General features: G+C 42.6%; 1 protein-coding gene across 2 annotated transcripts in view; it reads left to right on the top strand.

Annotated features, from left to right (window-relative positions):
- Tgfbrap1 (transforming growth factor beta receptor associated protein 1) overlaps nucleotides 1-14,552 on the top strand; it is a 64,512-nt gene that overhangs the window by 11,500 nt on the left and 38,460 nt on the right. For both annotated transcript variants that reach the window (XM_076833395.1, XM_076833394.1), the window contains exon 2: nucleotides 6,361-7,062. In XM_076833395.1, coding sequence (XP_076689510.1) covers nucleotides 6,375-7,062 — 688 coding nt within the window. In that variant the 5' untranslated portion in view covers nucleotides 6,361-6,374. The remainder of the gene's footprint in view (nucleotides 1-6,360; nucleotides 7,063-14,552) is intronic.

The raw sequence follows: 14,552 nt of genomic DNA, 5'->3' as shown, positions 1-14,552 counted from the left end.
ACCTTACTCATGTTAGACAAGTGCTCTGTGTGCACCCCAAGCCTCTGCCCTTTGAATTTTAGGATATGCTTGTTGAGTTACATGTACACATATCTGTCCTGTTAGAATTTGCATTGGAATAGCATAGTTTTCCTCTGGATCAGTTAGGGGAAATTTTTAAAAATTATACAATAAAATTTGCATATGGTAAAATACACAGAAGTGCACAGGTAACGAATATTGATGAATCCATACACTTGTATAATCAACACCTCAAACAATATAGAGACTATTTGTATCACCCCAGCAGGTTCCCGTGGTCCCTCTCCACTTAGTTACCCTGTACTTTCCAAAGTTAGCACTTCTGATTTCTGTCAGCATATATTAGTGTTGCCTACTTCATAGCAGTGAAAATATACAAATATGTTTGTGGTTCCTTTCACATTTTTTTGAGATTCATCCATTTGTTGTCTTTGTCAGTAGTTTATTCCTTTTTATTTTTAAATAATATTCCACTGTATGACTATGCCACAATTAAATGGGTACAGATGAATAAAACTGAGTTATTTCCTGTTTGGGGCTATCATGAATAAGCCCACAGTGCATAGATCTGTACAAGTCATTTTATGGACACAGATCTATACTTGAAAGAAGTAGAAAAATCACAAGTGGGGTAATGCATATAACTTTGTAAAAAACCTCCAATCAGTTCTCCAAAGCGATAATGCGATTTCATACTCGCTCCTTCCGACCAAGTGTGAGATTCCAGGTGTTGTTCATCCGCACACACAGTTGCTGCCATCAGTCTTTTGAAGGGTAGCCATATTCTAAGAGCTATGGAGTGTTTCCTTAAGTTTCTCTGCCTCTGATGATGATGTGCATTCTTTCATGTTCCTTTGGTCATTTCTACACCTTCTTTTGTGAAGTGTCTGTTTGAGTCTTTGGCCCACTTGGAAAAATAAGTTTGTCTTTTTATATTTTGGCCTGCAGGAGTTTTACATATCCTGGATATGAATACGAATCCTGGATATGAATCATTTGCCAGGTTCGTGTATTGCAAGTCTTTCTCCCAGGCTGGAGCTTGACCTCTTGTCTAGGCTTATGTCTTAATTGCGTACTATAATTTTATAGCAATTTCTGAAATCCATTCGTGTGTACCCTTCAGTTTTGCTCTTCATTTCCAAGATTCTTTTGGCTATTCTAGTCCCTTCAAATTCATTTTATATTTTTCAAACCAGTTTATCAATTTCTGCAGAAGTTATTGCTGAGATTACAATGTAGATCTTCCTTAAGGTCTGATAACAAGATTTGATATTTCTCCATAAATAGCTTGTACACCTTTGTTAAATCATTTTCTTATAACTTGTTTTTACTTTTTTTTAAGATTAAAGTTTCTAATTGTTGTTTGTGTCTAGAAATGCAGGTTGCTTTGGTATGTTGATTATTTTTAAAAGAAAATTCTTACTTTTTTAAAAAAATATTTGTTTTTTAGTTATAGTTGGACACAATACTTTTATTTTATTTATTTACATGTGGTGCTGAGGATCGAACCCAGGGCCTCCCATGTGCTAGGCAAGCGCTCTACTGCTGAGCCCCAACCCCAGCCCAAAGAAAGTTATTTCTAAAGTCAGTAATTCTAATAGGTTCTTTTGTGTTTCCATATGAACAATAATGTCATCCATGAATAATTATAGTCCTATGTCTATTCAATTCTTTGTAACTGTTCTTTTTCATGCTTTATTGTATTGGCAGTGGCTCTTAGGATGTTGAGTAGAGATGGTGTATTAGTTTGCACGGTACTGTCAGGAGGTACCACAGACTGGATCCCTTAAGTAGCAGAAATTTACTCTCAAATTCCAGAGAGTAGAAATCTAGCTTGGGTGTCAGTTGTGTTGTTCCTTCTGAGGGCTGTGAAGGAGAATCTTGGGTATCTCATCTTGTTCCTTGTTTTAAAGGGAATAATGCTGAGATTTTGCTGTTAGGTTTTTTGGTTTGTTTGCTTTAGACAGTAGGATAATATGCTACAAATTTTTGTTGTAAATTGTAAATGAATGTTGAATTTTTCAATACTTTTCTGTGTCTATTGAAATAATGATGTCTTTCTTTTAAAATTTGTAAATACAAATAAATTAAAGCCAATGGCTTTTATTTCCTTAAATCAATGTTGCATCCAACTTGGACATGTTATATGTTTTTAATATGTACTGGTTGATTCAGTGTGCTGATATCTAGGCATGCTTAATCATGAGTCAGAATGATCCACATTTTCCCCATTATCCTTCCTGGGTTTGAATATCAAACTTTTACTTTTTTTCTGGCTTCATAAAACACTTTTTAAAATCATTTTTTTATTAAAAAAAATTTTTAGGGGCCAGGGTTGTGGCTCAGTGGTACAGTGCTTGCCTCCATGTGTGAGGCGCTGAGTTCGATCCCTGGTACCATCTACAACTAGAAAATATTACATTTTTTTAAATGTTCAGGAAAATTGTGTAGAATTTGAATTATGTGATTCCAGGTGTTTGGCAGAAATAGCCTGGAGAACCGTCTAGACCTAGTGCTTACTTCATAGGACAATCTGTGACCATGACATCTGAAAATAGCCAGTGCCCTGCGTTGCTCATAAACTCCTCCATATCAGCTCTCTTGGCTTTGGCTGTGTGCTATGAAACAAGGCAGGGCCTCCAGCAGCATACGTAGCTATTTTAATAGTCCTCCAAGTGAAAAGCATGCACTTTTTTTTTTTTTAATTGAAGCTTATATAAATAAATAAATAAATAGAAATTTGTTCTGGCTAACCTATGGATAGCCAGAAAGAATGGACTTGTCATTTGAAGTATAGTTGTAGATGATCTAAGGGGCCTAAGGGAACATGCCAAGAGCAACAGGTTCTTACAAAAACAACTCTAGGTGCTAAGATAAATATTTCTGTGTACATTTGCAGAAAAAGCATTTTCAGAGATACTTATTTAAATTCAGATTATCACTAGTGGCGATATCTTTAAAAGGACAATATACCTACTCTCAACTTGATAGAAAATGTTTGCTAATACTATTAATGTGGCTTTTAATGCATATTCTTCTATCATTTGATTATTTTTCTAGACTTATTTTTTTAATAAGTTTGGGAGATGATATAGTATTTTATAACTTTTTATTTTATCTTATACAGTTACAGGTACTTATTGCATATGTAATATTTCCCTTGCATAAATTATGCACCGTGAATGTACTAAACCATTTCAGGGTCTTTCTCTTACTGGATCTAAATTTTGAAAATTTTGGAGAAAACATGAAAATGTTATTCTTTAAATTGCAATCATGCTTTTAATGTGCAGTTCTAACAAAAAGTTAGATCAGTTTGAAACCCACAGTAAAGGATGATTTGTGTACCTCAGGGAAACTTTAAAACGTATTACTCTGTGGAAACTTCTGATTGGGTTGGATTCAATAGAGAGGTGTAGTCTCAACCTTATCTATTTATGATTCATATTTTAGTTACATAAATTGATCATGTAAATAGATCATGGAGAGAATTTTCCTGCTTCTTAAAATAATGAACCATTATTAAGTGATGTGGTCAGCTTTCATTTACCTCCACCTAATTTTGATTTTTATAAATTACTATTTAATTACTATAGTAGTCCTTAATTTTTTTATTTTTTATTTTTGGTACTAGGGATTGAATCCAGAGGGTTTAACCATTGAGCCACATCCGAGGCCTTTTAATTAATTAGTTAATTTTATTTTGAGACAGGGTCTCACTAGGTATGGTCCTTTATTTAAAGAGCCCTGCTAGGAGACTTACCTTTGGCAGGACTGGAATAAATGTAGTTAGCAGATAATGAAACAACATTGCACTTCTTTTTTAATATCATAGAATTATGACTTTTTGATAAGCTGCATGTTTTTCTTACAAGTCCCTCTTCCTCTCTGTCCTTATGGCCTGCCTCAGTACTTAGATAAAATGCAAGGTGTTTGGCTCTTTCCATAATATTCTTCATTGCAAAATGTTCAGGTTATCCCTCATGCTAAGTGAAGATAGAGGCTAGAATTATAGACAATCTGCTTTTAAGAAGTTAAATAAGAGGAATTTGATAATAGGTGCCTGGAGCATGTTTTCCTGTTCTTTTTGCAAAGGGAGAGATACAATTTATATTTTAAGTGACAGAATCCTGCCATTTTAAAAGACAGCCCTGATTGATCAACCAATGATGGAAGAAGTATTCTGTATTAATTTGGCTTTCACTGACTGAGATGTCTCCAAGCCTATATTTCAATACGTGGGTCTTGCTCATTAGCATTTAAATGGAAAAAATATTGTCTAGGTGGGTTTTAGTGACTATATTTGCTTGTAACAAGTAGACGGTGATGTTTAAGAGTTGTTTGTGCCAGAATTACTTGTAGCAGCTTATAGGCATTCTTCACCCAGCTGTGCCTGGGTGGCTGTGGAAATCCTGCAGCCCTGGGACAGATGGACAGGGTGACTTCTCTGTGGGTGGTGTCTTTACAGCCTCTGCCGCTTTCCCATCATCTCTCTGAAGATGAGCACTCATCGATGAGTGTGAAGATGCTGGGGGGGGTGGGGGCTTGCGTGTCCATGTGTTCTTGTGACTTAGTCTTTTGTTCATTGGAGGAGAGAGGTTACCCATACCTGAGGACAGAATGTGGCACTGTTTCTTCTCTTGTTACCTAACTAGGGAAATTAACATCCGAAGCAGACTTGGGGGTTGAGAAAAGGGTAGAAGCTGGTCAAGACCAGGAGGGAATTGTGGTGAGATCAAGAATATTTTAGGGTACAGTGGGCCAGAAATTAAGCATTTTACTCAAACTGATTTACTCAATCCTCAAATAATCCTACAAAGTGGGTGCTGTTATTTTTATACTCATTTCACAGATGAGGAAATTGAGGATGGAAAAGTCAAGTGTCTTGGTGCTGCTATAAACTGGGTTATTTGCAAACAGTCGAAACCTATTGTTCATAGTTGTGGAGACTGGCAAGTCCAAGATCAAGGTCCTGGCAGATTCAGTGCTTAGTTAGGGCCTGTTCTTCATGGATGGTGACTTCTAGCTGTGTCCTCACATGGTGGAAGGGACCATAAGCTCTCTCAGGCCTCTTTGATAAGGACACTGATCCTGTTCCTGAGGCCTCCACCCTCAGGACCTAAATTCCCAGTTGCCCCCCCCACCACCACCACCACGGTAGAGAATAAGTCCAAACTCATGAGTTGGGGGCAGGTGCAAACATTCAGACCACAGCACCAAGTAATTTGCTCAAGTGATAGGAGGGGATAAGAGGTTTGTCCACAAACAAACCTCATTCCCAGGCCCTTCTGGAGATTCTGTTGTCTCGGGGAAAGGAACTGGAGTCTCATTCATGGGTAGCTGTTGTTGCCTTGGCGAAAGTGAGGTGTAAGAAATTATGGAGCTGTAAAGTCTTTGAGTTGAAAAGCACTTTAGAGGTTATTTGATTCCTCCTCTTGCCTGATGTGTGCATCTTCCAGAATATTTCTCAGGCCTCCCAACCTTTGCTGGGATGCCTCAGAGGATTAAGGAATTTAATCTCTCATGAGCTTAAATTGAGTAACTTGAAGTAGTGGAGAAGTCGTTCTGATGTGAGCCATCCCTATAACTCCCATAGTCTTCACAGTCCTCTCCAGAGCAGCTGACACTGCCCCCATGGGTGTCAGGGACTGTGCCCCTGAGGCTGTCTCCTACCACCCAGAAGTCAAGGGGGGCCACCTTAGTTCTGCTGCCCCGCACTTTAGAGGAAGGAATAGGAAGCCCAGTGTAGCACGTGGGGTGGTCTCTCTTCTCTGCTAGACGGGGGATGGGAGGCACACCTGACACGAACATGTTTGGATGTTTGGAGCCGTATGCAGCATTAGGGCCTGGGAGGAGCACCAAGGAATTGGAGGCATGGGTCATTGTTTCTGGCAGGTTCCTGGAGTAGTATCCCACCATTCTCTTAATGCAAATTAAAGTAACCCTAGAAGCTCGAGGAAGATCCACAAGGATCATTTCTACTTCTTTTAGAACTCTTTGTCATGTTGTCTGTGGGTGAGCCCATGTTCTTGTTCTTATGGGTAACTGTGTCTCCCAGAAATGAGGGGAGGAAGCCCCATGTAACTCTCAGCTCTGCTGGAATGACGGGGACAGCACTGTGATCACAGGCACCCGTGCGTATACCCCTTGCTGGGTCTCCCAGTTGCCTGATGGGACAGGTCATGCAAAAAATCTTTTCTTTCCATTTTTTAACAGCATCAACCTATTTTCTTGGGTTGAAACGATGTGGGGAATCAGTGTGTCTTTATTGCGACCCAAAATGTTTCTGCTTACTTCTTGTTCCTCTGAAATTACCCTTTCCTCTTTCTCTTCCGACAGCTCAACCAGTAGACATGATGAACATCAAGGCCTTCACCTTGGTCTCTGCGGTGGAGCGGGAGCTGCTGATGGGTGACAAAGAGCGCATCAACATAGAATGCGTGGAGTGCTGTGGCCGGAACCTCTACGTAGGCACCAACGACTGCTTCATCTATCACTTCCTGCTGGAGGAGAAGACTTTGCCTGCAGGGACAGCCGCGTTCACTGCCACCAAGCAGCTGCACAGACACCTGGGCTTCAAGAAGCCCGTGAATGAGCTGCGGGCGGCCTCGGCCCTCAACAGGCTGCTGGTGCTGTGTGACAACTCCATCACCCTGGTCAACATGCTGAACCTGGAGCCCATCCCCTCGGGGGCCCGCATCAAAGGGGCCACTGCGTTCGCTTTGAATGAGAACCCCGTGAGCGGGGACCCGTTCTGCGTGGAAGTGTGCATCATCTCCGTCAAACGCAGGACCATCCAGGTGTTTCTTGTGTACGAGGACCGTGTTCAGATCGTCAAGGAAGTGTCCACCCCGGAGCAGCCTCTGGTCGTGGCTGTAGACGGCCATTTCTTGTGCCTGGCTCTGACCACGCAGTACATCATCCTGAACTACAGCACTGGCCTCTCCCAGGACCTGTTTCCCTACTGCAGTGAGGAGAAGCGGCCCATCGTTAAGAGGATAGGCAGACAGGAGTTCCTGCTGGCTGGCCCCGGTGGCCTGGGTGAGGAGGGCGCTTGGGCACTGCCACCAACAGCACCTCTATCCTGCCGCGTCGTGTGATGTGTGCTATAGTGGGAGAGAGGTTTTACTTTCTTATTTTTTTGGTCCCAAGAATTGAATCCAGGGGCATTTAACCTCTGAGGCACCTCTCCAGCCCTTTTTATATTTTATTTAGAGACAGGATCTCCCTAAGTTGCTTAGGGCCTCACTAAGTTGCTAAGACTGACTTTGAACTTGCGATCCTCCTGCCTCAGCCTCCTGAGCTGCTGGGATTACAGGCATGCAACACCACACTCAGCAGGGGAGAGGTGTTAACTGTGAAAAGTTAACACAGTCATGCATGTTCTGCTGATAGGGATATGTTCTAAGAAGTGCATATTTTGGTGATTTCTTCATCGTGCAATTACCACAGGGTGTGCTTACATCAACTAGGATGGCTACGATGCCGCTAGGTGATATCATGCTCCATGGGACCAGTCATGTATGCAGTCTCTTGTGGACCCAGTGGTCTGTAAGCGCAGCACGACTGTACTCATAAAGAGTGTTTGCCAGTGTTCCTCAACACTGTGGCCAGATCAGGGCAAAACTACATGACACAAGTCCTGTATTCCATCAGTCAGTCCATGTGAGGTTAAGTAGGCAAAAGTGGTTTTGTTTTGTGTTAAAGTGGAGTTTGCAGATGACTCTGCTGGGAAAATTATTTTAAGTAAATAACTACAAAAATAAAACCGTGCACGACTTCTAGCTTTTCCCAAATGGGTAGGTCTGTAATGTGGGTGTTTTTACTCCTCGTTCTGAAAACAAGTTGAGGCAGCTCACGAGGGTGTTTGGAAGGGTCACTTTGGCTCACAGTTTTAAAAGTTGTGGCCCATGGTCAATCAGGTGGACCTGCTGCTTTGGGCCCCTGGTGGGGTTTCCAGATGGCAATGGCGAGGAGCAGGTGGCAGAGCAAACTGTTACCTCCCGGGCAGCCAGGAAGTGACGGAGAGGAGGAAGGGGTGAGGTCTGGCTGTCCTCCTCAAAGGCATGCGTGGAATGACCTGAAGACCTCCCACTGTCTCCCAGAGGTTCTGCCAGTTGCCCCACCCTTGGGACCAGGCCTTGGCACCAGGCCTGGGGACACCTGAGACCCAGACCAGCTTATGGGGCCTTTAATGTTTTGTCCATACTTTTCTCTAGTACTCCTATATTCTCTGTGTTTCCTGTAATTTATCCCACCAAAAAGTTTTTAGTCACTTTTTGAAAGGGACTTTAGCTGTTCTCAGGAGGTCCTTTCCAGATCCCTGCACTGCATTTCAAGGTTGAGTACAGAGCTAGGAGCATAAGTGGTACCTTCTGATATGCTCTTTTAGTCCTGGGTGGCTCCTGTGAGAGTTAGTGTCTGTTTATGTCGCAGGGCTCTGGTGAGAATCCATTCTACACTCAAATGTTTTAACCTTCGAGAGAGTTTTTGTGTGGTTGTCTTGTTATGCTCGAATTCGGGACCCCCAAAAGACCACCAGAGACCAAGATGAATGTAAGCAGCAAAGAGGTGTTTATTGCCAGCTAGCTCGGTCCTCCGCGCGCGCACACAGCAACTGGTGACGCTGAGAGGTCCGGAACCCAGGGTTTGCAGCAGTTTTATACATTCTTTGCGGAAGGCAGGGACTTCACATACATCATAGCATCTCTTAGCAAATCATCACACACCGTGGGAAAATCAAATAACAACTCTAAAACATGATTAGCACATTCACTGGCGGGAACAAGTTGGGTAGGGGTGATTGGTCAGTACAAAAGGGGTATTCATTTGAACTGATTGGTTTAAGCCAAGAGGGGTGTTCATGCTGAACTACATGGTTTCCCAACAGGTTATCAACCACCATAAACTACTGGGAGGGTCATCTGGCATCCCAGGTATTTCTCTGTCTCATGCTGATTGGTGGCTGCTAGGGGGTTGCTATGGGTCCCCACCTAGCCTGACTGAGTCAGGGACACCTGGTGCAGCAGATCTCTCCTATTATTTGTAGATAAACCACCTAGCAGGGTGGGAATGTGCCTAGGAGTGCTCTGTGGGTTTTTCCAAGGACAAAGGTCATGTCCCTTCCTTGGACAGGCTTTGCTCTGAGGTAGAGGCTGGTTTTTCAGTCTCATTTCAAAGTGATTGAAACATTTTCTAATATTAACTAAAATCTGGGTCATGAACTAGTTAAATCTCTTCTTGAGTTTTACTTTTAAGAAAATAGACCTTAAGTTGGGCGTGGTGGTGCACACCTGTAATCCCAGCAACACAGGAGGCTCAGGCAGGAGGATTTCGAGTTGGAAGTCAGCCTCAGTGAGGGCGAGGCACTAAGCAACTCAGTGAGACCCTGTCTCTAAATAAAATACAAAATAGGGCTGGGGATGTGGCTCAGTGGTCAGGTGCCCCTGAGTCCAATCCCCAGTATTCCCCCCACCAAAAAAAAGAAAAGAAAATAGACTTTATTTTTAAAACCTGTGTTTCCCAGCAAAATTGAGAGGAAAATATAGAGATTTTCTATCTTGCGTCTGTCCCCACAGGCACACCTCACCCATCTTGTATTTATGGGTGTGTTTTTCAGGTTGTTTGAACTGTTCCAACCAAGGCCCATACATTGCAGTTGGTTGGTAGCTCAAGTTTCTTTCTTTCTTTTTTTTTTTTTTTTAGGCTTCCTCCCTGCTTTCTGTTTTTACTTAATTTTTGGTTGAAGAAGTTGGATGGTTTCAACCACAGCTTCTCAGCGCCTGGATTTTGGCAGTTTTACCCCTGTGATGTTTATATGCCTCTCTGACCTCTGTTCTCTAAGTGGGTTATTAGGAGATATTCATCCGTTCCTCCTTCACCTGTTTCAGGAATGCTTCTGTGAAGCAAAGTCTGTCCTCCTTTACTGTTTGATTATCCCTAAGCACTTGCATGAAAAGGTAGGACGAGACCACGTGGTGGTCCCTCTGACTTCTAGAAATGACTTTTTAACAAGCATCGTTATGAACTCACGGGCCTCAGCATTTGTGATACACTTGGTTCCATTGGTGCTTGGTGTGCATTTGTTCAGGTGGACTCCTGAGCACCTTTGATACTCAGGAGCCTAGAAATCTAATAGCTTTCTTATCTTCTGGAATGTTCTGGGCTCACCTCCTGACTTGCTGCCCCAAGTCTGGTTTCAGCCATTCCTCCAAGGAGCTCTGCTGTTACACACCACCGTCTGGGGGCTGGAAGTGCTGGTTGGCCATCATTTCTAGACCTTCTCTGGACAGCACTGGGACCTCCATCACGAGCTCTTGTTGATGGGACGGTCCATCTGTATGTTGGCATCTACTTGAAAGCAGAGGTTGAAACCACCCCAACACCACTCCTTTGATTCATCCCACAGTACGCAGAACAGAGCAGCAGCACCAACACTGCTGTTTCCACAGCATGATTACTGGAAAAAGTCTGGTTGTTGGTGGTTCTTTTTGTCCTGAGGATATTAAGAATCAAAAATTACTGGGTTTAAAGTCCTTGGAGTGGTTCCCTCTGTGTGGCTATGCCACCAACTGGCATACAGTTAGGTTGATTTGTTTATTTTACTTTCAGATCTTAAGAAATTGCTTTAGTTTTGTTTATTTTTTATTATATAAATATTTACAATCCAAGTGATGCAGCAGGGTATAATCAAAGAGGACTAGTGTATACTCTTGTAGGTAACCTTCATTTTCAGGGCTTATTTTTTCATTTTTAAATAAAACATATGAAAAAAAATACGTAAATATTTGTATCTCATCTCCTTCTTTTTTTCCTAAATGGTAATCTACATTTTTCTACCTTGCTTTTTAAATTTAGTGTGTTATGGCTGTTGCTTTGTAGCATAATCTGAAGTATTCCTCCTTCATTTTAAAATTTTTTTTAATGGGATCTCACTGTGTTGGCCTTGAATTTCTGGGCCCAGGTGATTCTCCTGCTTCAGCCTCCTGGGTAGCTAGGACTGCCGGTGTGCACCACCAACCCCATCCCTTCTTCATTCTTACAGCTGCGTATTACTCTGCTGTGGGACAGTACCATAGTTCATCCACCAGTTCTGTGGGTGGACAGCTAGGGTTTTCCCAGTCTTATGCTGTTTAACCTTTTTGTGTTGTGGCTGTTCTCCTCCTTCTCCTCCTCTTTCATCTAGGGGAAAGCTCTTTAGAGATGGGATTGCTGAGTCAAAGGGCAACTACATGTGAATTTTGCTAGGTATTATCCCCAGAAACGTATGACAGTGGCTGTTTACCTGCCAGCTTTGCCCACAGTCTGTTGTCCACACTTTTGTGTTTTTGCTAGTCTGGTACCTGAGAAATGGCGCGTCACTCTTGTTTCAACTTGCATATCTTATATGTGTAAGGTAAAGCATTTTTCATGTTTAAAATTTCAATGAATTTCACTTCATTGGATGGGATTTATCTATTCTTTTTTGTTTAATATCTTTTTTTTTCTTGGTGCTGGGGATTGAACCCGGGACCTCATACATGCTAAGCACAAGCTGTACCACTGAGTCACACATTCCCAGCCCCAAATCCTCTATTATCCACTAGCCTCTTTTTTTAGGAAAAAAAAATATTTTTAGTGTATTTTAAATAACTCATCTGCTATATAAGTTTCAAATATTTGTTTCAAATATTTTGATATGCAAAGATTTTTTTATATATAATCTAATCCATCAACCTTTTTAGTTACTGTTCTTGATTTTGAGTCATAGTTAGGAATGTTGCCCCATCTTCAAGGTTCTAGACAAATTCACTTGTGTTTTCTGCCAGTACTTGTATAGTCTCATGTCTTCCTATATAAAGAACAGATTCAGTTTTGTGTTTTTCTTTTGGCTATCCACTTAGCTCAACCAACTGAAGGGTCTATCTTCTCACTAGCTTAGGTGACTATTGACATTTCCATCTACCCTTCGGTCTGTGTCTCGATTTTCTGTTTTGTTCATCTGTCCTCTTAACTATTCCTGGACCAGCACCTAACTGCTTTAGTTATAAAGGCTTTACAGTGAAAATATTCCACTCCAGCACCCTTTGATTGTTGTAGTGTTAAAATTAAGGAAAACGAGGTTGCATTTACCCCCAACTTTACTCTGTCTTGACTACCTTTAGCATCATGCTAAATGAACCATCCTTCTTTCAATTGCTACTAAGATTAGCAAACTGAAAGGTCTGTTGTAAGGTCTCTTACACACACCCTGTATATTTGTAGGTTGAATATACAGCACAGCCATCACCAGCATCATTATGTGTCTTCAGAGACTAATAATGCTGAATGTAAATGCACCTTTCAGCATAAAAGCATCTGTATTCATTTTATCTGCTGCCTTTCTCCCTGACTATAACTTGTAAGCACTCCTATGTTGTGAGAAATTGCTCTTTTAACTTTTTGCAAAGCAGTACTTTGCTGAATTTTCATAATACAATTGATTATGGTAATTTTCACTGTATCTCTTGGTAATGCTTCTTAAAAAAGGCAAATATTGCAGCCACTGCTCACCCCATGTGGGCCTCTCTCCTTCCAGCTTAGACGAGGGGGTGAACTGAAACTTAAAGGGTGCATAGCAGAAAAGAATGTTTTTAAAAGGTGTAATGCCCAGTGGCTCATGAGGCTGAGGCAGAAGGATGGCAAGTTCAAAGCTGGACTCAGCGAAAGTGAGGCACTAAGCAACTCAGTGAGACCCTGTCTGTAAATAAAATACAAAATAGGGCTGAGGATGTGACTCAGTGATTGAGTGCTCCTGAGTTCAATCCCCGCTACTCCCCCCAAAAGGTGTGCTGTTTGCAAATTAGCTGAGTTTGCCTGTTGATTGCGCCGCTGCTCCTTCACTGCTATAGAAACATACACTTCATCGCCCACTTTGCAAGAATAGAACGGGCTGGTGGGTGTTAGTAACAGTGGCCTCTCTTCCCAAATGGCTCAGCAGACACTTCTCTCTCTTGGTTTGGCTCCCCACTTGCCTGGTACGGCTCTGTTCTTTTGTTCTGGTGGAATCTTTGCTTTGTGTTTTGTGTGGCAGCCTGTGTTCTTGACCTCTGGTTTCTATGTTTTTTGTGTCAAGAACATTAGTCAGGGCCTCTGAACCTCTGCACTGCATAATCCTGCTCAGACTTTGTCCAGCCTTAGCAAAGTGTCTGTAGTGACCCTGTTTTAATTTCAGGCTGAGGCTGGACAACATTATTGTTGTCCATGTGACCATGGGCATTATGCTGAGCAGAGCTTGGTTATGTGACCCCCCCAAGTTAGCAGAAACCTCACAATTGCTCCACGCTCATCCCTTCAGCAGTTTGCATTTTGCCAAAGGCCTGGGTGAGGATGGTATCACAGTGCCAGTGCCCATGAGTTTCTTCTTTCCTGTTTTGCTTCTCTTCAGCTGACTGTTTCCAAATAGGCAGAGAATTGGAGATAGTGCTCACCTCTTTTTTCCTCCCATGCCCAGACTTTATTTCAGACTCTTCAGACGTTCCGTAGCTTTGTGCATCATGTTTATTCCTTCAGGTATGGTGGGTGCTGCTTTGAATATGTTGGTGTCACTGTTTGCTGTGGTCTGAATGCGTGGCTTCAAGCGGGTTCATGAGTTAGAGGCTCAGTGGACTGTTGGGAGGTGGTGGAACCTTCAGGAATGGAGCCTCCTCAGGTCACTGGGGGCAGGTCCTTAAAGGGGATTGTGGGACCTGGTTCCTGCTCTTCCTGGACCTCTGGCTTTGCTTCCTGGCTCATGAGGTAAGTGGTTTGCTCGCTTCGTAGTGTGCTGCCTCACCAGAGGCCCAGGACAATGGGGCCGCTTCATCGTGGACTAGATTCCCCAAATTTAGCCAAATAAATCTTTTCTCTTCAGAAGTTAATTGCCTCATTGTAGTTGGAAAGCTGGCTAAAAACTATTGTTGGACAATTCAAACTTTAATTACGCCTCTCAATTACCATAAGGCTTTGGAAAGGCCAAGCTCCATGACTTCAGTTCTATGTACTATCCCACCACTGGGACAAAACCAGATGACCTTATTTATCAGGCTTTACCTTTTGGACGTTGGTCATCTTGATGTGATTTTTCTGTGTTTCCCTTGAGCTTGTGTGGACTTCTGACCTGCTCAGTATAGCTTCTAACTCTGGCACATAACAAGCCGTGCTCTTAGCAGCCTGAGGCCAGGCCTGATTCTGCTATATGGAAACGTTACCTCTTATATGTCATTTGTGTTCTACCCTGGCTTTCATGGGCTTCGTAGAAAAATAAGTTCCCATTTGGAGAAACACTAGAACTCTGGTCTCCCCAGAAGTCTCTGGCAGGGAGTTCCACGAAGCCGAAACACTGCCTTCTGGTCAGCTCTGTTCACATTCCCACGTTTCCCTGCAGACCAGCTCAGTGCTGCTCATTCATGAGGCTCACGGCCCCTTAGAGGCCTTGTCTGCCCTCCCACTTGTCTCTTGCCTCCCAGAGAATGAGTTGCCACATTGCCTGGATTTACCTCTGAAGGTTTTCCTGTCCCTTCTTCTCTGAACCC

This window comes from Callospermophilus lateralis, chromosome 14 (genome assembly GCF_048772815.1).
Source record: "Callospermophilus lateralis isolate mCalLat2 chromosome 14, mCalLat2.hap1, whole genome shotgun sequence".
Taxonomy (NCBI): domain Eukaryota; kingdom Metazoa; phylum Chordata; class Mammalia; order Rodentia; family Sciuridae; genus Callospermophilus; species Callospermophilus lateralis.
The sequence above is the reverse complement of the archived record's forward strand: the minus strand, read 5'-3'. Positions and strand labels throughout refer to the sequence as shown.